Consider the following 26533-nt stretch of genomic DNA (forward strand, 5'->3'; position numbering starts at 1 on the left):
GACTGATACTCTGTGAAGTAATTCATGACCCTGCGCTGTGCAGGGCACTCAGATGAGCGGGTAGCCTCTGTTCCTTTAAGGAATGTTTTTATACCTGCCTTCCCTTGCAGCTTGTGATTGCACCAGTATCCTCTGCTGAGAGGGATTATCATTCTGATGTGAATTGCTTATTTTGTTCATTTCTGGAAACAGAGGAAACTTCGAGAGGTGTCCACAAAGTTCCAGCTTTTCCAGAAGCCTGCTAACTTTGAACAGCGCATGCTTGATTGCAAGCGTGTGTTGGATGGTGTAAAAGCAGAACTTCATGTTCTGGACGTGAGGGATGTGGATCCTGATGTCATACAGAGCCATCTGGACAAGTGTATGGTGAGGCCATTGGGTGGACATTGTGTCCAGTGGGTTTTCCAGCAGCTAATATGGTTTCATCGAGTGCTGACGTACATGGCTTATTTAATAATTACCAGTCTATAGTGAGCTAAGAAGAGAGCTCGATGGAGAAAAACAGGTTAAAAATAAGAAGTGTGGTCCTGTCCTTTAAGGAAATTAGAAGAGATAAGAGAGACAGGTGGGAGAGAGTAAAATCAATTATTACAATGTAATGAGATAAGGAAGCTGGAATGGACATGCATATAACATGATTTAAAAAACAAGGGAAACACATGTTAATCACGGTATGAAGTTTGGGAAGATCTTGACAGAACGTGACTAATAAGCTAAGTTTTAAAGGATAAATTTGAGTCAGCTAGAAGAACCATACTGAGAATAGATGTCAGGACTATTACAGTATAAAAGAAAATCATTCTTAAGGAAAGTTAAACTTTGAATTTCAGCTTAAAAAGTTTAAGCCTAAAATATGAAAGAAAAAATTATACTTAGAATGGATGTCAGGAATATTATAGCATAAAAAAAATCATTCTCTAGGAAAGTAAAATTTTAAATTCAAGTTTAAACCTACGATGTGAAAGAAGAAATTATTTATAAGGCCTTATTACTATCTTAGTCTTGAACATTATAATTCAGTTGAGTAGAAATTTAAAAATAATGTAGCTAAGTATACACAGTCTTAGAATTAGTCTTCTCCTTGAGAAGAGTCACGAAGAAACTTACCATGACATTTGCTAAGACAAAAGTGTGGGGGGAGTTCTTTGTGCTTTTCAAAATTGCAGTCTCCTTGTTTATTACATGCTGAAGGTTTGTATACTCGAAAACTGGAATAGGTGAAAGAATGAACAAACAGGGCAAATTTGTGGTTGTGTGTGTATGTGTGAGTGTATATGTAAATAGTTATTGATTTAGTGAGACACAAAGACCAACAGAGCACTGTCCTTGACCTTGTATAACTTAGTCCAGTGGTCTGTTACTATGTGACAATGCCACAGGAGATGTTTCAGGTCAAGATCATGGTGGACGGAAATAAGAGAACTTACCCAGATAAAAGTTTTTTTTTTTTTTTAAATTATTATTATGTTATGTTAGTCACCATACAGTACATCATTAGCTTTTGGTGTAGTATTCCATGATTCATTGTTTGCGTGTAACACCCCATGCTCCATGCAATACATGCCCTCCTTAATACCCATCACTGAGCTAGCCCATCCCCCCACCTCCTCCCCTCTAAAACCCTGATCGTTTCCCAAAGTTTTTTAGTTTCAAGGTAACTAGGATGAGAACAGCTCTGAATTTGACCTACATAACTCCAATTTCTTGTAGTTACATACATCTTGATATATTGAGTATATATCTTTTCATCATATAAGCAATATGTGCTCATTTTGGTAGACTTTATACTTCAGAGAATTCTAAAAAAAAGAAAAAAGGTGAATGTTACTACTTGCAAATTTCAACAGCCAGAAATATAGCCAGCGTTGGCTTTTTCCTAATAGCATTTATGGTTTTAAAAAATATATAATTTAAAAAATGATAGACATTCAGTTTTTAGTCTTAAAATTTTTCCATTTTATGTGGGAAAAAATGTTTTTATTACGAAGTACTTTCATAAACCTTGAAAGTACATGTTTGAGGGTTTTTTAAATAAGTATTAATCTCTATTAGTTTATTTTCTTATCTGATTTTAAAAAGATAATACAACTTTGATTTCATTTCACTCATCCTTTGAAGCAAATCCGAGGAAGAAAAAACCCTTTGATCTCCATAGTTACTTTGTAGCTGTCAGTCTGTATAAGCCGTGTTCTGAAATGATTCCAATTAGCAACTTTCCACCACAGTATGTAAAATGTGCCTTGCTTTCTTTTAAAGAGACTCTATAAAACTTTGAGCGAAGTCAAGCTGGAAGTGGAGACTGTCATCAAAACAGGAAGGCACATTGTCCAGAAGCAACAAACCGACAACCCCAAGGGGATGGATGGGCAGCTGACTTCTCTGAAGATTCTCTATAATGACCTGGGTGCCCAGGTAAGGGCAGGTCCACTGCTCACCTGTGTCTCTCTCATTTATGTGCTTTAAAATCTTGCTCCTAGAAGAATGCATGTTTGAATTTTAGGGCACTAATAATTGTGCTTTCAATTATTACAGTATTTTAAAAATTATATTTCTTTACATCTGTATATTAATATCACAATGATGCATAATTATAGAGAAATTTACTTTTAACATTTAATCCAGACTCATTTTTATATTTTCAATGGCTAGTCCCTTTTCAGAAGTGATTCTAAGGAAACTCTACCAGTAATAGCCCCTGTATAAACTCAAGTTATTGGTCCTTGGATTTCTAAATTGAATAGTCTACTGAGAAATGTTAAAACATTGGGACTCTAATAAATGGTAAGTGACAGGAAGTTCACGTTAATCTAGCAGGATCTTTAAAATCCTTTTAAGAAACATCTATAACTTGGGCATCTGAGTGAACCTGCCGGGGAATTTTTGGCCATTTATCGTGAGTGACTATATTCAGGACATTGAATATCTTTTCTTACTGAGAATGCTGCCCTGAAACCAGGAACGCAAAGCAGAACAACGACAACAAAAGTGTTCAAGTGGCACCTACTTGGCGATATTGGAAAGCTGTGTTAGATAATATTTTCGATCCTTCTTGGGTTTTTAAATATTACCTAAGTTTCTACATAAGCCCAGAGAAAACTAGCTGAAATTTTGTTATCATTTTCGGATCAGCAAGAATGAGCAGTGCATACATTTCCTGGACAATTTTGACCTCCTCACTTCTGCAAGAGAAAATTGCTTATCTGATACATTTTCTATCATTTGGATACATTGCCCATCTAGAACACACGGTGTAGAGCTTCTTCTTGGTATTATACAGCTGAAGTTATTTGTCAACTATTACTGTATTTATTCATCAACTGGGCATTGTTTGGATAGGAATGGTGTTGCTAGTTTTAATATCAATTCTCCAGTTGTGACTATGGTTTTAGCATTAAGTCATTTTCTCATTCAACACAATTGAGACAGTACTGTGTGACAGGAATCATATAGGCAGTAGAGATACAGTGACACGCAAAAGCATACATTATCTCTTTTTCTATAGAACTTAGGATCACAAGAGAAGAAAACATTAATCAGGTAGTCATACAAAGTAATGTCACATTAGCAGTCTGAAGTGTTATGAAAGAAAGTATGTGGTGCTTTAATACCATATGATTTCCATCATATGTGGAATTTAAGACACAAAACAAATGAGCAAAGAAAAAAAGAGAGAGCAACAAACCAAGAAACAGACATTGGCTCTTAACTATAGAGAGCAAACTGATGGTTACCAGAGGGGAGGGGGGTGGGAGGGATGTGGTGAAATTGGTGATGGGGATTAAGAGCACACTTACCTTGATGAGCACTGAGTAATGTATACAGTTGCTGAATCACTGTATGTACACTTGAAACTCATTTAATACTACATGTTAACTACACTGGAATTAAAATTAAAAACTTAATAATAATAATAATAAAAGAAACAAGTGGGGAAAAAAAGAGCATATGTAATGGGGGATTTGGTCCAGTCTGGGGTTACAAAGCTTCCCTGAAGAAGTGGTGTGTAAGCCGAGATCTGAAGGATGAGTAGGAATAGCCCGGGTGAAAGCAGTGGAGGACCCTTTGAGGTTGCTGGGACAGCATGTGGAAAGGCCCTGTGGCAGGAGCAGCATGGTACATTTATGTGGCTAATGCAGAGAGAGCAAGTGTGGGGAACATGGTGTCGAAGAAAGGGATGAGACCAGAGCATACTAGTGTCTTAGAGTTTGTGATAAGGATTTTAATTTTAAGAACAATAAGCAGTGACTGCAGGATTTTAGCAGGGAGATAACAGGCTCATGTATTTGCTTTTTACAAGATCACTCACTGCAGTTTAGAGGATGAATTGAAGAAAGACAGCAATGGATGTGAAGGGAGCAGTTAGGAAGTCATCGTTACGTTCTTAGTGAGAAATGATGGTGGCATGAGCGAGGGTGGAGCAGTGGAGATGGCATGAGCAGATGGACCTAGACGTATTTAAGAAGTGAAGTGAGTAGGAGATGGTGATGGATTAGGATGTGGGAGTACAGGAGGTGGGAAGATGAAGGATGACCCCTGGGCTTCTGGCTTGGTTACATGAAAGATCATGGTGCCATCACTGGGAGGGGGCACTGGAAGGAAAGGCAGAAACATGAAAAAGTCTTAAGTATGTATTGGGCATGTTCGCATATTAAGGGCCTTTGTGAGAGTGAATTGAATATGTCAGGTACTCACAAAGTTATTCAAGTCTGGAGAATATATCTGGGCTGAAGCTAGGAATTTTATGAGTCATCTGCATAGAGATGGTAATTAAAGTTTTCAGTGGTGATGAGATTGTCTAGGGAGAGGATATAATGAGAAATGAAAAACTTTTACAGGCCACAAAATAAAAAATAAATGAGTGGGACTACATCAAACTTAAAGAGCTCCTGCACAGCAAAAGAAACCACCAACAAAATGGAAAGACAACCTACAGAATGGGAAAAAAATATTTGCAAATCATATATGTGATAACAAGTTAATATCAAAAATATATAAAGAATTCATACAACTCAATAGCAAAAACCCAAATAATCTAATGAAAAATGGGCAGAAGACCTGAGTAGACATTGTACCAAGGAAGATATACGAATGATCAACAGATACATGAGAAGGTACTGAAGCTTGACTGATCATCGAGGAAATGCAAATCAAAACCACAATGAGATACTACCTCACACCTGTTAGATGGGTAGTATCAATAGAAAGAGATAATGCTGGTGAGGATGTGGAGAAAAGGGTGTGCACTGTTGGTAGGACTGTAAATTGGTGCAGCTGCTGTGGAAGACAGTGCGGAGGTCCTCAAAAAATTAAAAATTAAAAAATAATGTATACTATAAATAATATATATAATAAACATAAATTAAAATTAAAAAATAAAAAACTACAGTATGATCCAGTAATTCCACTTCTGGGCATATATCTGATGGAAACAAAAGTACTACATTGAAGAGATATCTGCACCCTCGTGTTCATTGTAGCTCTATTTAGAGTTGCCAAGGCATGGAAACAACCTAAGTGTCCACTGATGGATATGGAAGATATGGTGTATGTGTGTGTGTGTGTGTATATATATATATATATATATATATATATATATAGTATATGGTATATCTCACTTAGCACAATGAGGGAATTGTGCTAAGTGAGATATATCAGACAGGGAAAGACAAATAATGTATGATCTCACTTTTATGTGAAATCTGTAAAACAACAACAACCAAACTCACAGAAAAAGAGATCAGATTTGTGGCTACCAGAGGTGGGGGACTGGCGGGTCTGGGAATTGGATGAAGGTGACCAGAAGGAACAAACTTTCAGTCACAAGGTACATAAGCCCTAAGGGTGTAACGTGCAACATGCTGCCTACAGCTAACAGGGCTGTGTGTGTACATAGGGAAGTTGTGAAGTTGTGAAGAGGGGAAATCCTGTGAGTTCTCATCACAAGAAAAAAGCCATTTTTTTTTTTTTGTATCTGTATGAAGTGATGGATGTTTAAAGTTATTGTGGTAATCATTTTGTAATATACGGAGTAAAGTCATTGTGCTATACACCTTAAACTTACACAGTGCTATATCTCAATAAAACTGGAAAAAATAAATTAAAAATAATTCTTAATTAAAAAAAAAGGGTCTGAATCAAGTCTTGAGGAAATTAGATCATTTAGTAAGAAATTTGAGGAAGATGTGTTTGCAAAAGAAACTGAAGTATATCTGAACCACACTTAATTTCTCTGTTCATCAGTGGACATTTGTTTCCATGTCTTGGCTATTGTGTGTAATGCTGCCATCAACGTGGGTGTGCAGATATCTTTTCTAAATACTGATTTCGTTTCCTTTGGATATATACACCCAAATGGGATTACTGGATCATATGGTAGTTTTATTTTTAATGTTTTGAGGAACCACCATACTGTTTTCCATAATTGTATACTTGAAATCTGCTAAAAGAATAGATGTTAAGTGTTTTCACTACTAAAAAAAAAAAAAGGTAACTATGGGAGATGAGGCTGGTTTGATTAACTTGATTATTGGAATCATCTCACTCTGTATATGTACGTAAAATGATCACATTGTACATCTTAAAAAATCACATGGTAGAAACTAAATATACATGTATGAAACTATAGTTAGTAGCGAGAAGTGGTAGCACACTAGGAGAGTGCTGGGGCTGGGAAGCCAGGGGAAAAGGGTTTTTTTGAGAATGGGTATAGGCACTGGTTTTGAATTATTGAACATTAAAAATGATGTCCACTTAACGATGTCCATGTAGGCCTGTTGCCCTTGGAGTCATTATTGAGTTCAGCAAAGACAGTTTCTGTGGAGTGATAGGGGCAGAAGGCAGAATGGGAGGAGGTAAGAAATGTGGGGAAGGTAAGAAAATGCTTTAGAGGATTAAGGGAGAGATAGGTGAGAGGAAGGTCTCAGGGGAGATGGAGCCAAAGAAGGAATTTTTTTTTTTTTTAAATATAAGAGACTGTGTGTGTGTGTGTGTGTGTGTGTGTGTGTGTATTCATTTATTTTTTTAGATTTTATTTATTTACTTGAGAGAGCGAGAGCAAGTGAGAGAGAGCGCCAGCATGGGAGAAGGGCAAAGAGAGAGGGAGAGGCAGACAGGAGAAGCAGACTCCTCACTGAGCAGGGAGCCCACTGAGTAGAGAGGCTGCTGAGCAGGGAGCCCCACGTGGGACTCCATCCCAGAACCTTGAGATCATGACTTGAGCCAAAGGCAGATACTTAACTGACTGAACCACCGAGATACCCCAAGATTTGAGTATATTTCATAGCTGATGGGGATGATCCTATTAAGAGGGAATGGTTGAATATCTAAGAGGGAGAAAGGATAAATGGTAAGGTAAGATCTCTCCAAGTTGATACTGCCTAATTCAGAATGCACTACATCTCAAAATATATTGGTTAGACTGAGAAGAGTGAATGGTTATAAGTTGAACTGTAAATTATTTTCTTCCTGATATGTACAAATCTTTGGTAGCATTAAGTTTTATGATGATTGTGTAGCTGCCTGGGCATGTCAAATCAGATAAGATCTTTTGAATACCTAATACCTTTTAATATAATTCTTGTATTTGTCTCCTTAAGTCTATACGGAGGGGCTATTAATTTAAAGTCATGAATTCTAATTAAACCCGTAGAGAAAATATTTAATTTTAAGAAGGAATTTAATAATAATCCATCCTTGAGGTATGAAAGAGTAAAATAGAACCTAGGGGACCAGAAAAAAGAAATGTAATTCCACATTACTTATTAAGAAAATTTCATCCCATACATATCACTCTACTACTTAGGTAATGCAAATTATCTCTACATATGTGCACAAAAAAAGAACACATTTTTATTTATGTATTGTGTTGTGTTACCCTTAAAAATGTTATCTCAGCTTTAGCTTATGAATGATAGTTTTGTTTGAGAGTACCATCACGTAATGTAAAGGGTCAGACCACGCTCAGTTCAGTGGCTGTGTCCCACTGATCATAGCCTTAGCCCCTTTCAGCTTCACTGCCCTGACCCGCAAGGTAGGAAGGAAAGTGCCTCTCAGAGGCTACTGTTGCTTACTGCACAGCACATGTAAGACTCTTCAGCGTGATATGGGAGCTATGTTAAGAGCCTGGTAGATGTTAGTTAAGTTCATTTTGCTTTCTGTCAACCACAAAAACAAAATAATAGTAACGGTTTATGTTGCATAGTCATTTATTGTATTTTAAGTTAATAGTTAATTGCAAAACAAAACTATGAGAATTATACTATTTCCCCCTCAGATTTCTAGAATATAGGGTGTATGTTTGTGTTTTTTAAACAGATTTCTTTCTTGAGAGGATTGTAAGGCATCTTCTGTTCAAAATGATAAAAGATACCATTTACTTATACCTTACTAAAGTTAAGGGTAACTTTGTTACAAGGCCTGGGCCAGCCCTCTGTGTATGTATCTTTTTCATTTGATACATAACAACCTTTGAGGGCTATGCCTCTACCAAGGTCATTTAGAAAGTAAGTGGGAAGAGCTAAGATGAAAACCCAGGGTTGCCTGACACTTAACCTCTATAGTATATTGTCCCCTTGTGGAAATACAAGAATGGAGTGACTTCAGATGGGAGAGGTAAAGGTTATGTATGTCTTGTGGGTCAAGTATGAATAGTTTGAATCTTTAGTTATTATTTGGATTCATTCTTTTCATGTTCTTTTCCCTCTTCCTTTCCCTTTCTCCTCCCTCCCCTCACTCTTTCTCTTTCCCTTCCCTCTCTCCCCCCTTCCCTCCTTCTCTCCTTCTCTCTGCCTCCCTCCCTCTCTTTCTCCTATTTAGGTGACAGAGGGAAAACAGGACCTGGAAAGAGCATCCCAGTTGGCCCGGAAAATGAAGAAAGAGACTGCTTCTCTGTCTGAATGGCTTTCTGTTACTGAAGTTGAATTGGTACAGAAATCCACGTCAGAAGGCTTGCTTGGGGACTTGGACATGGAAATCTCCTGGGCTAAAGTAAGTTGTAGTTCGGGTTGCCTGCCAATATTATGCCAGGGTCTCCCGTGGCATTTTGTTCAGGATGTCATTTATCTCCATTATTTTTTCTACTTCTCTATCTTAAGAAAAAAAGAAAAGACTATTTTAAAAGACAACAATTTTGGGGCACCTGGGTGGCTCAGTTGTTAAGAGTCTGCCTTTGGCCCAGGGCGTGATCCCGGCATTCTGGGATCGAGCCCCACATCAGGCTCCTCTGCTGGGAGGCTGCTTCTTCCTCTCCCACTCCCCCTGCTTGTCTCTCTCTCACTGGCTGTCTCTCTCACTGGCTGTCTCTGTGTCAAATAAATAAATAAAATCTTAAAAAAAAAAAAAAGACAAAAACTTTAAGAAGATATTTTTATTTTGATTCCAAAAACATTAAACTCACATGGCTCATCAGTAGGGCCTTTATAGGATTGTGCCTCTGTGGTGCTTAAAAACATTCTAATCATTCTAATCGTTAAAACATTCTAATCATTACCTTCACGATTGGTGATATTTTCTGAGTATTCATTTTTCACAAAGTATTGTGCTGAATTTATTTATTAATTCTTCTGTAATAACTTTTGTACCAGTAACTAATCTTTCTATTGCAAACGAACTGATGTAAAGAGCATAGGAACAGAATTAAAAAAAAAAAAAAAATCGATAAAAGATCCAAGCGTTTTCTGTAGCTCTGTAGTTATTTTGACATCAGAGATTAGAGAGTAGATTTGCCAGTTCTCCCTTTTTTTTTTTTTTTAAAGATTTTATTTATTCATTCGACAGAGAGAGACAGCCAGCGAGAGAGGGAACACAAGCAGGGGGAGTGGGAGAGGAAGAAGCAGGCTCCCAGCGGAAGAGCTTGACTTGGGGCTCGATCCCAGAACGCTGGGATCACACCCTGAGCCAGAGGCAGACGCTTAATGACTGCGCCACCCAGGCGCCCCCTGCCAGTTCTTTCTTTTGAGGTGGACAAAGAATTGAATGGAACACAAAGTACTTTTTTTTTTTTTTAGTGGAGGCGTTCTCTTTTCCTAAACTTACTTCCTAAGAAAGACGCATGTATACTAGAGATAAGTGCTGAATATATATGATCAATACGGTGATGGAAATTTATATAAAGCCACAGATATCAGTGTTGACATCTATAGGTGTTTGCTTGTAAGAAGTGGAGAGCAGATGCTATGAGGTCACGGATGATGGAACTATTTCTTAATTGGAACACTTTGTAGAGGTAACAGTTGAAAGAAAGTCAAGATATGAGGCGCTACAATAGTTCATGAAAAATATAGTTATGCCCTGGGCTGTGTGACGTGACAAGGAGATGGAGAAAGGGAGGCAGGAAAAAAAGGAAGAACACTGGAATTTGTCGATGAATGCAAAGCAATCAAACTTTCTTTTTGTTAAATTTAAGTGTTTCAAGGAAATATTCTTGTACAACACATTTTGAAGGCCATTTATTTTCTTATTAATAATGTAAGTCATATAAGCTAATTGAATGACATTTGCACAGTGTAATGAAAAAAGACTAGAGCAAAAATCATTTATACTCAAAGAACACACCGTTTCCATTTGTTTTTTAACACATATAAACACGTACGGATAGAAACATTTAAAAATAATTATATTGTGTCTAATGTTTCTTAACCTTGTTTTAAAAACTTTTATCTTTAATATTTTTCTTTATCTACAGGGGTTTTTTATCACATATTAGAGAGGCATACTATTTTATTGGGTATTTTTTATCATGCCATTCCTCTATTCATGTCTATTTAAATTATCACCAATTTCCACTATTGTAAAAAATGCTGTGGTGAATATACTTTTTTTTTTAAAGATTTTATTTATTTATTCGACAGAGATAGAGACAGCCAGCGAGAGAGGGAACACAAGCAGGGGGAGTGGGAGAGGAAGAAGCAGGCTCATAGCCGAGGAGCCTGATGTGGGGCTCGATCCCATAACACCAGGATCACGCCCTGAGCCGAAGGCAGACGCTTAACCGCTGTGCCACCCAGACGCCCCTGTGGTGAATATACTTAAAGCTAAATCATAGCATATATTCATGATCGTTTCTTTTTTTTTTTTAAAGATTTTATTTATTCATTTGACAGAGAGAGAGACAGCCAGCGAGAGAGGGAACACAAGCAGGGGGAGTGGGAGAGGAAGAAGCAGGCTCCCAGCGGAGAAGCCCGATGTGGGGCTTGATCCCACAACGCTGGGATCATGCCCTGAGCCAAAGGCAGACGCTTAATGACTGAGCCACCCAGGCGCCCCTCATGATCATTTCTTGAGGATAAATTCTTAGCCTTAAAAATATTGGTCAAGGGATATATCCATTTAAAATTCTTATACACATTATGAAATTGCCCTTTGGAAAAGTTGTGAATGAGAATTCCTATTTGCTCAATGGTAGGTAAATATCATGTTTTGGTTATTTAATTGCAACATTTTCCAAAGTTTAGAGGCCATTTGTAGCTCTTTTTACAAAATTGTCTTTTTTGGGCACCTGAGTGGCTGTCGGTTAAGCATCCAGTTCTTGATCTCAGCTCAGGTCTTGATCCCAGGGTTGTGAGTTCAAGCCCGGCACTGGGCTCCGTGCTGGGCATGGAGCCTACTTAAAAAAAAAAAAAAAAGCTTTTTTGTGGTTTTGACCATTTTGGTCTTTTAATTTAGAACTCATTACCTATCACAATAATAAATGCTTAGTGTGTTGTTGCATTTTTGTTTGTCTGTTTGTTTTGTTTTTTGCCTCTGCAGTTTCCTTTCTGTTCTGTATCTTTTTGTTTTAACCACTGTATTATATGTTTTTTAAAGAATTGGGGCACCTGGGTGGCTCAGTCGTTAAGTGTCTGCCTTCGGCTCACGGCGTGATCCCGGGGTCCTGGGATTGAGACCCACATCAGGCTCCTCTGCTGGGAGCCTGCTTCTTCCTCTCCCACTCCCCCTGCCTGTGTTCCCTCTCTCCCTGGCTGTCTCTCTCTCCATCAAATAAATAAATAAAATCTTAAAAAAAAAGAAAATATAATTCATCTTTTTCTTCTTTGTTTCTGTCTTTAGTGCCTTGAAAGTCCAACACTACGCTCTACTCCAAGGTTATATGATTATTTACTTATATTTTCTTCTAGCTCTTTTATAGTTTCATCTTTTACCTTGTTTTAATCCTTCTGGACCAAATAGTTAGCCATTTATTTCAGGACTATTTATTAATTATCCTTTCCTCTCTGATTTGACATGCTAAATTCATATATTCTTTTGCCTGTTGTTTTTCTCTGTTTTCTGCTTCACTGATCTGACCCTTCGAATTGTTCTTCAACTGTTTAACTATATGGCTTCATAATATATTTCAACATGGAGTTAACGGATTCCCTGTCTTTATTCCTCTGGGTTTCTTTGTGTATGCTCATATAAACTTCAGAAATATTAGCCTGAAATTATTTTAAAAAATTCTGTTAGAAATTTTGGTGTGAATTGCCATAAATTTATAGATTTCTTTTGACGAGAATCAGTATCTTTGTTATAATAAGTTCTCTTCGTAACATGGTATGTTTCATGTGTTTTTTTACATTAATTTTTTTATATTACTACATAATGCTTTGGTTTTTTTCTTCAAAAACATTATATATATATGCAAAGATGTTTATTCCTCATATTTATTTTTATAGGTATATAAAAAGTATGCTTTTTCTCTTTTTTACTAATTAGAGCTTTTACATAGGTGATACTGATTTTCTTGTATTTAATTTTTAATTATCTGTGTACTCACATCAATTCAATTCATTTAGTTGATTCTCATAATTTTTTTAAGGTAAGGACTTTTAAAACAATGGTACGTTTGTCTCTTCTGGTACTATTCATTTTAAAATTCCCATTTAATCTTATTTCAGGTTTGAAATAATGCAGATGGTAAATACAAATCACAAATTCACAGAGTAAATCTTTACTCTTCCCTAGAGTAAATCAAATGAAACATCAGTATGTAACATCACCACTTTCTCCGTGTTGTTTTCATATTTAAGAAACATTCATATTTTACAACATTTTAATGTATTTGCACTTAAAAATTATGTAAAAATTTTCAATGTAAAAATTTAAATAGCGTTTTCATTCCTGAACTTTAATAGCATTTTTATTCAGTAGCTTAAATATTATTTTCAGTGTAGTCATTTTCTTTACAATACAGTCTCTTAGTGTAGATAGTTGTGTGTACTCTTTACATTTAATTACTTGTAGCTAATTATTTCGTATAGTTCTTAACAACTGTTCTAGTCAATCAATACATTCCCAGTGAAGGTAGGTAGAAAGTCTTAACTTCAGAGAACATGGCTGTAGGTTGTTTTTTTTTCCTCCCTTCTGGAGAAGAACATTTAAAAGAAATGTTTTAGTGCCTTTATAAATATACCAGTATTTAATATGGCCAAGTGAATGTTTAAACCTTGACTCATCTGGGAATTTACAATTTTCATGCCTTCCAAAATGTAATTTAATGATGTGAGATTAAATATAAATGAGCTCCTTCAAATGATTTGTTTAAATGTTGGCTAAAAAAGGTACAATAGCAGTGGGGTAGATATGCTCATGTTACTTTTTGATTTTAGAACTCTGTAGTTTTAATTTTGGAATCCAGCATTTTTGCTGTATTTCTCCGAGTACACGTCTTGCCTGGTCAAACCTTATGAATGTGCAAATCAAATTATCATTATACCACCCAGACTATTATGTTTGCATATGGCAACTGTGTAACTACAGCTTCAACGTGCTAGTTCTCCTATGATTTAGCTAAGATGAAATATTTTTTATAATGCTCACACAACAGAGTGTCTATGAAGTCACCTAGGACAGGGTGTTATCCTTCCAAATCAACGTGGTGCACATCAGTAGTTTCCTATAGTAGTCTAGGAGATAAATTCATTATAAAATTTTGAGAATTGTGACTCTGGGATAGTTCTGCTTTGCCAGGTTATAGTTACCGAAAATAAAATTGATTCTTTCTCTTGAAAGCTATGATGAAGACACTTGGTGTTTGTGTGTAATAAATAGCATTTGCACTTAAAATTAATGAAATGATTACCTTTTCACAACTGAGTTTGTTACTTTTTTGTATTTGCATAATTGAACGTTCTAATTTTTAATAGGAATTTGAGAACTCTCAACATGTTAATCAGCTGTGGAGTTTTGGGAACCTTTGACATATTGTGAATTATTGGGGGAGTCATGGGCTACTAATGCATTTGTAGAAGACAAGGTTTTAAAAAATTAAAGTTGTATAAACTGGGTGTTATCTGCCAGTGCTGAATCACTAAATTCTACCCCTGGAACTAACACCACGCCGTGTGTGAACTAACCTGAATTTAAATAAAATCTTGAAACAAAAACAAAATCCTTTTCTAACGTTCTGAAAGATCAAGTGGATCTTGGTATTCTTCTTTTCTAGAATATTCTGAAGGATCTGGAAAAGAGAAAAGCTGACTTAAATACCATCACAGAGAGCAGTGCTGCCCTGCAGAACTTGATCGAGGGCAGCGAGCCTGTTCTAGAGGAGAGGCTCTGTGTGCTCAACGCCGGGTGGAGCCGAGTCCGCACGTGGACGGAGGATTGGTGCAATACACTGATGGTATGTTTCAGGGAAAATTGAACAATGAACGCTTTTCTCCTTTAATTATTTGGAAGCCAATACAGCTTTGATTAGAATCTTAAATCCTGGGGCACCTGGGTGGCTCAGCTGTTGAGCGTCTGCCTTCGGCTCGGGTCATGATCCCAGGGTCCTGGGATCGAGCCCCACATCGGGCTCCCTACTCAGCGGGAAGCCTGCTTCTCCCTCTCCCACTCCCCCTGCTTGTGTTCCCTCTCTCACTGGTTGTCATTCTGTCAAATAAATAAATGAAATCTTAAAAAAAAAAAAAGAATCTTAAATCCTGTTTTCTGTGTCACAATATTGTTTGGCTTCAAGTGAATTAATTTCATTAGACTACATGTTATTTTTTTTCCTTTGGAAAGATAGTAACTAGAAAGAGTTAAAAATGTCTCTATTAGGGGCGCCTGGGTGGCACAGCGGTTAAGCGTCTGCCTTCGGCTCAGGGCGTGATCCCGGCATTATGGGATCGAGCCCCACATCAGGCTCTTCCGCTATGAGCCTGCTTCTTCCTCTCCCACTCCCCCTGCTTGTGTTCCCTCTCTCGCTGGCTGTCTCTATCTCTATCGAATAAATAAATAAATAAAATCTTAAAAAAAAAAATGTCTCTATTAAGTAATAAACCATTTGTGACATACAGAGAAATATGTACTTTAATATCTTAGATGTGCCTCATTTGTTATATTTTAATGATTTGATTGTGTATTTAATTTTCATGCAAACATAAACTATATATATAATATTGATAATGTTCTAATAATGGCATACTAGCATCTGACAGCCTAAGTAAAAATTTTGACTACTAGCTGGGTGACATTGGTCAAGTCACTTAAATGCTCTCTTAATCTCATTTTTCTCTTATATAAAATGGACATTATTATAATTTCTACCTCATACAGTTTTTGTGATGATTAGAAGACATAAAACATGGATATTTGACTATATAACTATACTTAAAATAACCAGTTTTAGATATTATGATGATGCTTATGCTAATTATTAAAGGTTATATGTTGTTAGTCTTCGGTTATACCTCTGTTAATTATTTCATGGAAGTAGTGACCATTTAAATTTCACAGTGGTTTTCCCTCCCTCTTATACCAACAGTGAATATATGGCAACCTCCCTCTCTCTTCCCTTAGAGGGAGTTTCATTTATAAATTATTATTTTGTTTTGACGTATCTGAGAGGACTTTTTTTAAATTCACAGAATTACTGGGTAATAAATAGAGACAGAGAAAAATAAAGTATTGTGTGTTTGAACATTTACTGAAATCAGCCAGAATGTGTAGAGCATTGAAGCTCATGGGCTCACATCTTGGTCTGTCAGCTTCTTATCCAGAGTTCATTCACAACTTATTACCTGCAAAACTTGGGTAAATTACTTAAATATTGCTACATTTTAATTTCCTTATATATAAAAGAATAAAAGAACATATCTCACAGAGTTGTTAAATGTTAAATAAAGAATATGAAACTCTTGGCTTATAGATTATGTTCATTAAGTATCTTATATATTAATTTTTATCGTAACTAACTTTATTCCCCATTCTCACAGCCCGTCTATATTCTTCAGTCTGTTACCTTCCAAATTCTCCTTTCAAATAATACCTTTATAGTCCTATTAGAACATTTTTTAAAAAAAGATTTTATTTATTTATTTGAAAGAGAGAGAGAGAAGGAGAGAGCACGAGCCAGGGGTGGGGTGGGGAAGGGAAAGCGAGAGGCAGATTCCCAGCCGAGTGGGGAGCCGGACCTGGGGTTCCATCTAGGAACCCTGTGTTCATGACCTGAGCCAATGGCAGATGCTTAACTTACTGAGCCACGCAGGTGCCCCTGGAACATTGAACATTGAATAAGTCTGGTGGTTGTCAGTTCTTCATTCTCAGAATCCAGATCACTTTTCAAACTTTCCTTATTTATGGGTTCTCATTTTCTTTTTTTAACTATCCTTCCAAGTATGGATTAATAATTTGTTTTCTTGTCTTTTAAATACTTCTAAGGTTTTTTCTTGTTTCCATTGTCCTATAAAATACTGTTCTTAAAAGCTGTTAATTTCATCCAAAGGCTTCCCTACTCTTATTGATCGAGCCCCAAACTCTTGCTTGCTTTGCCTCAGCTATTTTGCTTTGTTTTAATCAGCTTAACTGTTTTCTTCTGGTTTTCACATTTATTCTCTCAATCACACTTTCTGTCCTGCTTCAGGAAATGTTAGGTCTGTGCCAACTCTACTTTTAAGTCCTGGTGGCACTGAGCTGACAAGCCACAGGCCTGCCAGTCGCTCAGTCTACTGAGCAGGCAGAATCTTATTCAACCCATATTTTGATCATTTTTATATTATTATTCTTTTATATTATTATTAGTTTTTAAAAAATATAATCAAGGGGGTAAATGAAATTATTAGAATGAGGAATAAAGGAGACAAACGAAATGGAACTGAAAAAGAAAGTTTCACCTTTTCTTCAACTTTTTACTGTATTGAGGTCTAAATCAAATAAATTTAAAAAAATACATAACCATAGCTGTGCATTTTTAGGAATGAGATTTATTCACTGGGAAAGAGCTTCACAGGAAGATGGAAACCTATCTTGAAATTCAGCATGCATTGGCTTTTCACAGGTCTTTTAAATGTCATCTAGGATTATTGTCTTAAATATTGCATGTGATTACATCAGGTTTCGTTAATTCCTTTCTAGAATCATCAGAGCCAGTTGGAAATATTTGACGGGACTGTTGCTCACCTAAGTACCTGGCTTTATCAAGCTGAAGCTCTGTTGGACGAGATTGAAAAAAAACCAGCAAGTAAACGGGAAGAAATCGTGAAGGTACCAAGCGCAGAGTATCTGTAACACTTCTGGAAGGTTTTGGTGTGGTCTTTCCTCTACTGCTCCAAGCTAACTTGCTTAACATCATTCTTCCCTTGCCGTAGATTCACTAGTTTTTATTTTGGTGGGAGAAACCAAGGTCTCATAGGAGTCCTTTATGAATAGCTCTTCATTAAATTGATTGTTCTAAAAAATTGTCCTGGGATCCATGAAATTCATTTAAACTGCCTTAAATTCTGAGTTAGCATCACCCCCATGTTTGGTTTTGATTTTTCTGATATGGTAATTTTGTGTTTTCTTGCCATTAGCGTTTACTATCTGAGCTGGATGATGCCAGCCTCCAAGTTGAAAATGTCCGTGATCAAGCCGCTGTTTTGATGAATGCACGTGGAGGCTCAAGCAGGGAACTTGTACAACCAAAATTAGCTGAACTGAATAGAAACTTTGAAAAGGTGTCTCAACATATCAAAAGTGCCAACGTGAGTAATTATATTTTAATATAAAACTATTTTTCCTGTGGGCATGTGTCTCAAGGATAGGTGATTATATGGTGTATACATCAAAGAATTTTGAATGAAAATGATTTTAGTCACTTTTTCTTTGAATGGAGCATCAGTCCTTATTTATTTGTGATTTTGCCTATGAAGGAGAGACAACAGGAAATTAGTATTGAAGGAAATAAACCCTTTGAGAAAAGCTTTCAAAGTCTCAATCAGAAATTAAAATGGGCTATAAAAATAAGACTCCCCTCTACCCCTCCCCCCATGCTTGCTCTCTCTCTGTCTCTCTCTCTCAAATAAATCTTAAAAAAAAAAAAAAGTTGGGGGTGCCTTGGTGGCCCAGTTGGTTAAGTGACTGACTCTTGGTTTCTGCTCAGGTCATGATCTGAATTATGAGATCAAACTCCGCTTCAGGCTCTGTACCCAGCACAGTCTTCTTTCTCTCTCCCTGTCCCCTCTTTGTCCCTCCCCCTCCTCTCTCTCTCTCTCTCAAATAAATAAATAAATAAATAAATCTTAAAAAAAAAACTAAGACTCATTCCCAAGCTTAGGCATGAATATTAAACCCATTACTGTATATTACACTTTGTAAATTTGTGCACACTACATGCTTGGTAACTGGTTTTTTGTTTTATGGCATCCAAAAGTTACAAGAAATTTCACAATTTAGACCTAATGCTGAAAAGCTACTATCTGCTGTTATAAATTTGAAAAAGGGCTTTATAAATTTAAATAAGAGGATGATAAGAGTTTTCCTTAAAAGTTTTTATTTATGCTTCCGTATTATAATTTTTTTTCTCTGTGTATATCTTACTAATTCTCTTTTTTCTTTCCCTTGTTTCCTGAGGGGGAGGGAACGAAGCCTTTTATTGTAGTGTTCTCCAGCCCTAGAATGTGGCGAGTGCTCAGTAAATGTTAACCTGGAAAGATAAGGACATTTTGATGGTTGGCTAGGCAAAAACCAAAACGGTATAGCTGACTTTGGGGGGGGTCATTCGAACCAGGTTTCATTCTGACAGAGGAGTATGAGGTTTTCAGGATCCCAGTGGGGCCCGTGGGTTGGCATTTTTGAGTATTTGGTTAATTCTACCTCTTGAGAGTTGTGTGTGGAAATTATCTAAGAGTAAGGACCCTCTATTTTGCAAGAAGTAAACATTATCCAAGTCTGCTTTAATTTGAAATATCTGACATAATAGGCCAAACTATCTTTCATAGCTCATGAATATACTTAGATTTTTCACAATTTATGGAAGACAAATAACTTGCTTTAACTTTTTTCTTCCTTAGCTTTGACCTTACTTCCCTACCTTCTGACCTAAGCTCATTTGTACTTTTCAGAAGGTATATAGGAACATTTTCCTGGTATAAAAGAGTAAAGCATGAGACATAGGGATGGAGTGAGAGGAAGTACAAAGAAGCAAAATTATTATTGTCCCCATAAATAACTTCTGCTAACATTTTGGCATACATGTCTACTCTTAGTCATATCTATGTGATATTAAAATATCAAGAATTTTAATTGTTTTGTATGTTCCCCTTTGACATGGCTTTCAACAGCTCTGGGGGGTTCCATTATATGATCTGTTATACTTTTGCAAGTCAGTTTTCCACTTTTAGTGTCCTTTTTAAAATACTGAATTATCAAAATCCTTTTATGCATGTCTTTTTGCTCATTTGTTAATATGCCCTTTAGGGTCAATTCTTAGAATTCCTTGAAATTGTTGTATAGTTGTGCATATAAATACCGTTAAGTAGATTTTCCAAAGGGTCCTACAAAAAGTTTGTGCCAATTTCTTCTTCCATAATCAGTGTGAGAGTGCTTGTTTCTCCATGCCTAGCCAATACCCTTATTAGGTTAGTTTTATTAAAGTTGTTACATTGAGTTTAGTCATATAAATATAAAGTCTTTCTATAGTGATACTGTCTGAAAATACTGCATTGAGAAATGCTTACTTTTTCAGAGTTTGGGTATCAAAATCCAAAGGGGAATCTACGGGGGAAGGTTACCTGGGGGACATTCTGTGGGAGGTCTCTATACTCAGTGGTGGCCTTTTTTCTTTCTGTGGCCGTGGCAGGGATGGTTTTGGATGTTGGCACTATTTCCTGCTTGCTCATGTGCCATCTCAGAATCCTCCCACAGCACTGCTGGGAGCCACGGTTATTTGCACACTAGCTCACGTCTCTGGCTGGAGTTTGGAGAAAATGGGTAACTCAGAGAAGCCCGAATAGATAAAATCATTGCTCGATGAATGATTGAAATTGAAGTCAATTCAAATAAATGCTAGCTCCTCTCTTGACCCGCCATCCCTTTGATTCACGATGGAAGGTCTGGTTAAGAATGTATCTTTTCAGAGAACACTTTTCCTTCTGCAGTTGCTAATTGGCCAGGAACCATTATCCTACCACTCTATGGTCACCACCAAAGCATTTGAAGCTGATGTACTTTTCTCTGACCTGGAAAAATTAGAAAGTGACGTAGAAAATATGTTAAAAGTTGTGGAAAAGCACTTGGAATTTGGTGACGAAGATGAAAAGGTCAGTTCAAGGAGATTTTCAAAACCATGGTGTTCTTACTTTTCTGTTCTGTTAATTATATTTTTACATCTGTGATGTTTATCCAAAGAATCTGCCAAGTCATGCCAAAGAATAGACCCAGATATGATTTTCTGCTGAGTGTCATCGTAAGAGTTGCCAAGTGATTTACATAACGCTTAAAAAAAAAAGACACACTTTGACTAAAGGTAGTGTTGTTTCAGTGTTCTCTAACTTCCTCTACACTAACATTCTTTACGAGATATTTTAACTTCAAATGTGAAATATTTAAAAAAACCATGAAGTTTTGTTACTTATCATTCAGATGAGCGGATCTTGACTGATCTCATACTTTGTAGGTATTTCTCTTACTTGGGAACCGATAAGTAAGCGATGCTATGCATTTTTCTTTTCAGTAAGCTGTTTTTTCCTATTAAACATTCAGGTGGATGAGGAGAGAGCCCAGATTGAGGAAGTCCTACAAAGAGGAGAACAAATATTACATCAGCCTATGGAGGATAATAAAAAAGAAAAGATTCGTTTGCAGTTACTACTTTTGCGCACAAGATACAATAAAACTAAGGTATTGTCTCGGGAGAGACTCTGTTTTCCTTAAATAACTTATTTAGCTCTTTCCATTCAGATATTTGATGTTGCATTTATGGATACCTTAAAAAACAGGTGGAATGGTATCTCTTTCTCCTTTCTAGTATACATTACTAAATAACATTTATATTTTTAGATGGGACAAGACTCAAAGGAAATAGACACAAAATCTTATTATTGGGATCTCTTTTGGACTTCTAATAATGTATTAAATCTAAAAGGCATCTATCCTTTTTAGAAGTGGCTTCCTCTTTCAGTTCTGTATTTTATATGTGGAGGTCTTAATCACCTGAAAAAATTTTTAGTTAAAAAGTAACTAAATTTGTGAATTGATAAACTACGATTTGCATTCTAGAAAAAGATTCACTACCAGCTCCCTTTTCAGTGGCCCTCATCCCAACTGCATTGTAGGTGTGCTGGTTTTCTCTAAAAGTCTGTTCTTAGGTAATCCTTCTAAGAACCATTTTTAGTTAACGATGTTGAGTCTAGTGGAAGATTCTACTCTCTCAGGTTTTACTGCCGGTTAGATGTCTCTGTTTGTACTGCAGCCTTGTACCATATCCCAAGCTAGACTTGTCCTCTCCCTTCCCCTTTCAACCCATGTTTCCTAATTTATTCCCTATCTTAGTTTATTTCCCTAAAAACTACCTGTTCTCAAAAGTAGAAAACTCAAAATCTTCTCAACCATTTCTTGTTCTTCACACCATATTGAGTGGGTATTAAAACCATCTCTTCTGAATGAAGTACGATGCCTCTGAACCTAAAGTTCAACACAGTTCTACCAGTTTCTTGCTTTATGCCCCTGGAGAAATGACTCAATTTCTCTTAGTCCACTATCCTTTCCATAACTCAGACTCTTATGATTTTCTCCTGTTAGTCACTGCAGTGTGTCCCAAGCTGGGGTTTTTTATGTCCAGTTTTTCTTTTTCTTTTTTTTTTTTGAAAGACAACTTTTTATTACTTTTATGTACAGAAAATTCAATAGCGTCCACTTAGCCCAGTTTGGTGGCCAGTTCTTTAGCCTTGCCTTTTCCAACTTGGCGATGCGAACCACAGACTTCGGCCCCAGGACGTTGCCTCCCCAGTGGCCGGCGGATCTTATCATATCTGTCATTGTCATTGGTCCTGATGGCTTCCACCAGCTTTGCCAGGACTCGTTTGTCTTCTGAGTTGACCTATGTGAAGGCGACAGTGGTGCAGGTCTTCCTGTGGACCAGACGCCCCAGCCTGGCTTTCCCCTTGATAATGCAGTAGGGAACCCCCATCTTAGGACACATGGCAGGCAGGAAAACCACCAGGTCAGTGGGACCCACATCATGTGCAGTCACTACCAGCTGAGCCTTCTTGTTTTCCTCCATGGTGGTGACAGTGTTAACCCCCGCTCGAAGGACAGGTGGCCTCTTAGTCGGGACATCCCCTTTGCCTGCAGCTTTCTTCTCGGCCCGGGCCAACAGTCTCTGCTTCTTCTCCTGCTTTGTCTCTGGTTGGTACGTGTGGGCCAGCTTAAGCAGTTGAGTAGCTGGCTGGCGGTCCAAGGCCTGGGTGAACTGGTTAATTGTGGGAGGCAGTTGTAGACGTTTATAGAGAATAGCCCTTTGCCGCTGCAGCTGGATGTAGCGGGGCCATTTGACAAAGCGGGCGAGGTCCCTTTTGGGCTGGATGTCCTGTCCGATGCCAAAATTCGTGGGCCTTTTCTCGAACAGGAGATTGACCACCTTCTTGGCCTCCTGCTTCTTCAGGACAGCAGGAGTCGGGGCCACCTTCTTCCCTTTCGCCTTCTTCCCTTTCGGCATCTTGGGCTGCTGGAGGAGAGAGAAAGAAAAGGGAATTGTGGGTAATATGTAGGTGACCTCGGAAGTCGCAAGATCTATGTCCAGTTTTTCTTAACTCTAGCCCACCCTCCATATTGTCCTCAGAATTATTACCCCCAATGTTATGGCTGGTCAGGACATTCCTTTACCTAAGAAAGTGTTCAGGAAAATACTGCAAAATACAGAAAAAGCTTTAAGCGCAAGGTTCATCACTATAATGATACACTAAAACTTCTATCTGGTCTCAAGCTACCTCTGATTCACTGGCACCTACCAGGAGTTAGCTATGCTGGTTTTCTGTACATTTTCCCAAACATATCAGTGCCTTTGCACCTTTGGGGTCTTGCTAGTTTTATTCTTACTCCTTGGTATGGATTTTATCTCCTTGTGTTACCTGAAAAATGTATCTTTTAAGGCTTGGCTCCATTTTTATTCCTAATATTTTTCAGATAATGTTATAGTTCTTTGCTTCATTCTTACTTTTAAAAGCATCTTACTTTCCTAGAACTTCATCTTTGGGTCCCAAAGCATAAATCATTACTGGTCCAAAATGGAAATAACTTTTGGACTTTTAACAAATGAGTAAATTTGTTTTTTAGGCGTACTAATATGCAGCACAACAGGCATTTTTCATTTTGGGTTCACTAGCATTGGTTACTGTAATTAAAATGTTTTTAAAATGCCCGAAAAGGTTTTGTCCTTATTTCATTAGCCCATATGCTTCTTCAGATTTGCAGTTCTTAAAACTGTTTCTTCTCTGAGCATTAGAATTTCGTGGGGAACTTAAAAAAAACTCTAACCTGCTAACCAGTTAAATCAAAATCTCTTAGTTTGGGTTTATCTGTGAACGCTCTTTAAACAAACAAACAGACAAACTTTCTAAGTAATTCTGATGTTCAGTCAGAATTGAGAACTACCAGCTTATAGGACTCATTTTCTTACTTGGAATGTGTGTTAAATGACCTTATCCCATTTGTTTGCGAGGGTACGTGTTACTATTTTTAAAATATGTGTGAGCTCTTTATAAAATAAAGATATTAGTCTCTGTCTTATTTGCTATAGAAGTATTATCTTGTTGATTTTCATCTTCTAATTATTTTATCTTTAACATGCAAACACTTAAAATTTTTGTTTAGCCCTACATGACTATGTTTTTCTTGTGTGTGTGTGTGTGTGTGTGTGTGTGTGTGTGTGTGTGTTTTCCAGCCTATTTGGGATCTTAAAAATCCTTATTTTCCACAGAGATGATGACTATTGAGCTCTGTTCAGTTCTGGTTTTTCCCTATGGTTTGACAAAAAACAAAACTTAGGAACTTTCTATAAAGTGTCCATATAATATTAACTTTTTAATCTATTTCTCTGGAATTAGGTTGTATATGATGTGAGCAACATCATGTAATACTGTCAAATGTTAGCATTGGCCTGCAGTATATTTGGATTTCTGTGTCCTAGCAGAGTTCTTTAAAAATAAAATTATCCAGAAGTAAAGTCTGGGTCAGATTTCGAGTACTTTTTTTTTTTTCCCTTCTCCTAGGACACTGATTGATCACTCTCTTGGGATAAAATCTATTTTTGGAATACAGAAAGCACATGGTTAAATTTTGAACTGCCTTGCTGCTTCTGCAAGAGTATGGAGGCTCAGGAAATCCTAGGTTATCTTTATAGTCTGAATAGAAAAAGGTAGTCTTTAATGAAGGTGATTTTTTTTAACTTGGAACGTCCTATTTACAATACCTACAGACCTTCCCATTCTTTTATATTTATAGCTTAAAAAATATAATTTGCCTTCTTTGACACATGGGTAAATATCTAGAAATGCTTTCTGACTAAAATTTGAATGCATAGCATCAGGATAATAAAATTAATATTAGTATCAAGTATAAATAATCATGTGGATAAAATCAGGAAATCTTTGGACTTTTTCTATCCTGCTATCCAAGACTGTCCAGCAATTGGTGAATGCATTTTATCACATTCTAGAAGACAAATAAATGCAGACCTCTAGATTCAACACCATGTTGTTGACTTACTGGTTTTACTCTTGAGTCTTGGTTTCATTTAGGAATCGTAACCATAGCCATTTTTAGGACAATACCTTCTTGAACATGTATTTATGATCATTTTCACTGCCATCTTTGAATTTGCAAAGGAGTATCATTTTTTAGAAGTTTAATAGAGGAAAATAGTGAAAGCATCAGGGAAGCCACCTTAATTCATGAAAGGATGCACTTTGCTATTTGCAAGTAGTAGACGGCACTTAATAAAGTGTAGCCATTTGGAATAAAGGACGTGAATGCCTCCAAGACGGGTGGCCCATCCCAGAGAGCACTTTTTTGTTGAGAGAGTTCTGATTGGAGGATATGTTAAGTAGTCCACTGGGCTTAGGATCTGTCTGACTGATTGTCTTATATAGGAGTCATGTTCTGTAATATTGTTCGCAAAGGTTAAGATTATATACTGCATTGCCTGGATATTATTTTAATCAAAACCACTGTTGCATTTCTTATGTTATGAATACTTGTTTCACTTATTTCTGTTTTCAACAGTGAAGCCTAGACCTGTTTAATCTAATTGTGACATTTTACAAAATGGGTAGAATGATCATGGTATTAAAACGTTTTATTTCATACGGAACTTTATGATTTGTGGCATATTCTCATTTCCCCAACAGCTCAAGAAAGGAGTTGTTACGTTCTTGTTTGCTACATGAGTTTAGATGGCGCATGTCTTAAAGAAAAACCTGTCAAGCTTCAACTTATTTATACTGCTTAAGCGCAGGCTACAGAAGAAAATCAGTATGGAGATTTGTCAAGGGTTTCTTAGCAATACAGGACAAAAATATATTAAAAAAAAAAAAAGCAACAACTTAGTTTTTTTTAATTTGGGTTCATGGTATTGAATTGCTCCACAAAATAGTATTGTGGTTTTTTTTTCTATTTGCTATTATTCATTGTGGGGATATTTTAAGAGATGTGTCCTATTATTATTGTTTTTACAGGCGGTCCCTAATCAACAGAGAATAGGTCAGCCTGCTCCTGGAAGTCGATCGCCACCTCTCCCCACAGATTATCTAGTTGAGATTAACAAAGTTTTACTTTCCATGGATGATGCTGAATTATCACTGAATGCTCCCGAGCTAAGCACTGTTGTCTATGAAGACTTCTCTTTTCAGGAAGACTCTCTGAAGGTAAATCTCCAGGCACCTCGTTTGAATAGCCATAGTTATTGCAGAAATAAGGCAAGGAATCTGTCCTTGTGCTTTTGTAGATGGCTATAATTTTTAAACTTTGTGCCAAGGAATTAAAAATGTATACGAATAATAAACCTTCCCCATTTCACCAAGGAAATATTATCAAATTTTTAATTTCTTAAGAGTAGGCATGGATTTTTAAGTATGCACAGTTATTAATTCTTGGCAATATCAAAAACTTCTTTAATCTAACACCTGCACGGTCCATATTCCTTTCTTATAAACTTGATTGTCAGTTGATGTAAAATATCACCATTTATATTATGTATAACGAGGTAGGATTGGCCATTGTTTGGGGTATGGAATACATGTTGCTTATACGTTAATAGAGATCTGGAAGTTTTTAGTTATTCACAAGACTATTAAATACCATTAAGAATTTTTCACATAAT

General features: G+C 36.8%; 1 protein-coding gene and 1 pseudogene across 1 annotated transcript in view; one reads left to right on the forward strand and one right to left on the reverse strand.

The window, feature by feature from the left end:
- Positions 1-26533, forward strand: part of UTRN (utrophin) — a 485166-nt gene that overhangs the window by 183320 nt on the left and 275313 nt on the right. The window contains exons 32-40 of the mRNA XM_040627923.1: positions 193-366; positions 2257-2412; positions 8815-8985; positions 14420-14599; positions 17314-17442; positions 17751-17921; positions 20316-20477; positions 20920-21057; positions 25890-26078. Of these exons, the coding sequence (XP_040483857.1) occupies positions 193-366; positions 2257-2412; positions 8815-8985; positions 14420-14599; positions 17314-17442; positions 17751-17921; positions 20316-20477; positions 20920-21057; positions 25890-26078 (1470 nt within the window). The remainder of the gene's footprint in view (positions 1-192; positions 367-2256; positions 2413-8814; positions 8986-14419; positions 14600-17313; positions 17443-17750; positions 17922-20315; positions 20478-20919; positions 21058-25889; positions 26079-26533) is intronic.
- LOC103666938 lies at positions 22010-22918 on the reverse strand (annotated as a pseudogene).

The sequence above is a fragment of the Ursus maritimus genome, unplaced genomic scaffold, assembly GCF_017311325.1.
Source record: "Ursus maritimus isolate PB19 unplaced genomic scaffold, ASM1731132v1 scaffold_13, whole genome shotgun sequence".
NCBI lineage: Eukaryota > Metazoa > Chordata > Mammalia > Carnivora > Ursidae > Ursus > Ursus maritimus.